The 1,249-nt window shown below is 68.8% G+C and overlaps 2 protein-coding genes across 2 annotated transcripts in view; one reads left to right on the top strand and one right to left on the bottom strand.

Annotated features, from left to right (window-relative positions):
- Ece2 (endothelin converting enzyme 2) overlaps positions 1 to 1,249 on the bottom strand; it is a 38,737-nt gene that overhangs the window by 27,605 nt on the left and 9,883 nt on the right. The window lies entirely within an intron of this gene.
- Camk2n2 (calcium/calmodulin dependent protein kinase II inhibitor 2) lies at positions 32 to 1,230 on the top strand. Its single transcript, XM_004640723.1, has 2 exons — positions 32 to 279; positions 1,112 to 1,230. The coding sequence occupies exons 1-2, from the start codon at positions 111 to 113 to the stop codon at positions 1,180 to 1,182; spliced, it is 240 nt and encodes a 79-aa protein (XP_004640780.1). The 5' UTR covers positions 32 to 110; the 3' UTR covers positions 1,183 to 1,230.

The raw sequence follows: 1,249 nt of genomic DNA, 5'->3' as shown, positions 1-1,249 counted from the left end.
TGCTGCATGACTTCATCCCTCCTCCGGCTCCCCCGCTGAGCTAGGGCCGGTCCGGCAGCTAGCCCGCCGCCCGCCGCAGTCCCGCGCCCCGCGCCCGCCCCGCGCCCGCCATGTCCGAGATCCTCCCCTACAGCGAGGACAAGATGGGCCGCTTCGGCGCAGACCCGGAGGGCTCCGACCTCTCCTTCAGCTGCCGCCTGCAGGACACCAACTCCTTCTTCGCGGGCAACCAGGCCAAGCGACCCCCCAAGCTGGGCCAGATCGGCCGAGCCAAGCGAGGTACGCGGCCGGGCCCGGAGTCACCGCCTGACCCAGAAACCTCGGCCGGGCGCTCTCGGCGGCCGCTCCCCGCATAGTGGCTCAGCTCTTGTCGCAGATCAGCGCAGCCAGCCGCTCTCCGCCCGGGTTTGGGGTAGGGGGGGTCTCCGCTGCAGTGTCGTCCCCGCTCCCCCTCTCCCGGGAACGCACTGCCCCGGATTCGATGCTCGTCACCTCTGAACGCAGAGCCTGGTACCTGGGCGAGGGGGAGGGGCCGGCCGGGCGTCTGCGGCTGCTTGCAAGTGGGGACACAGGTGACTGCCGATTCTTTGAAATCAGATGCTGAGTCGGGGGTGTTGCCCAGAACCTTCGGACGCAGAGGGGCGTCCCACTGGAGGCAGGGGAGGCTGGGAGTTTGGTTGTTCTGGTCGTTTGCGAGGGGACAGAGAATGTCGGTGTCAGGATTGGAAGTGGGGTTCAAGAAGCAAGAGGTTTAGGTAGGAGAGGGTTGGACTAGCCGGCTATTTCGTCTGAACCCCGTTTGAGGAAGGGGTTCTGCTGAAGTGAGAGTCAGGAGGGGGTGGATCCACCGCCGAGAACAGTCTAATCAGTTCAGGCGGCGGGAGGGAGAGCGGCCGAGGCTCTGGCGAGGGGCGTCCCATCACGGGAAGTCACAGGGGCTGCGGGAGCGAGGCTCGGTGGCGGGAGAGTTAGTGAAGGTGAGGTGGCACCGGGATCCAAGGGGCGTCGCTGGGCCACAGCAGCCGCTGCGCGGGGCGGGAGAACAGGGGCCCGCTCTCACCACCGCCCCCCGAGGCCGCGCGCGCGGCTGACGCGCTTTCTCCCTGCGCAGTGGTGATCGAGGATGACCGGATAGACGACGTGCTGAAGGGGATGGGGGAGAAGCCGCCGTCCGGAGTGTAGACGCGCCGGCTCGGGCGGCGGGCTCCGGGCCCAGCCCCGCAGCGCCAGGAGCGCGGGCCGGCGATGC

This window comes from Octodon degus, unplaced genomic scaffold, assembly GCF_000260255.1.
Source record: "Octodon degus isolate 3935 unplaced genomic scaffold, OctDeg1.0 scaffold00126, whole genome shotgun sequence".
NCBI lineage: Eukaryota > Metazoa > Chordata > Mammalia > Rodentia > Octodontidae > Octodon > Octodon degus.
This window is presented reverse-complemented; position numbering and strand designations above follow the sequence as displayed.

Coding starts and splice junctions, on each gene's coding strand:
- Camk2n2 (XM_004640723.1), top strand. CDS start 111: ATGTCCGAGATCCTCCCCTACAGCGAGGACAAGATGGGCCGCTTCGGC. Junction 280..1,111: donor GATCGGCCGAGCCAAGCGAG/GTACGCGGCCGG, acceptor CTCCCTGCGCAG/TGGTGATCGAGGATGACCGG.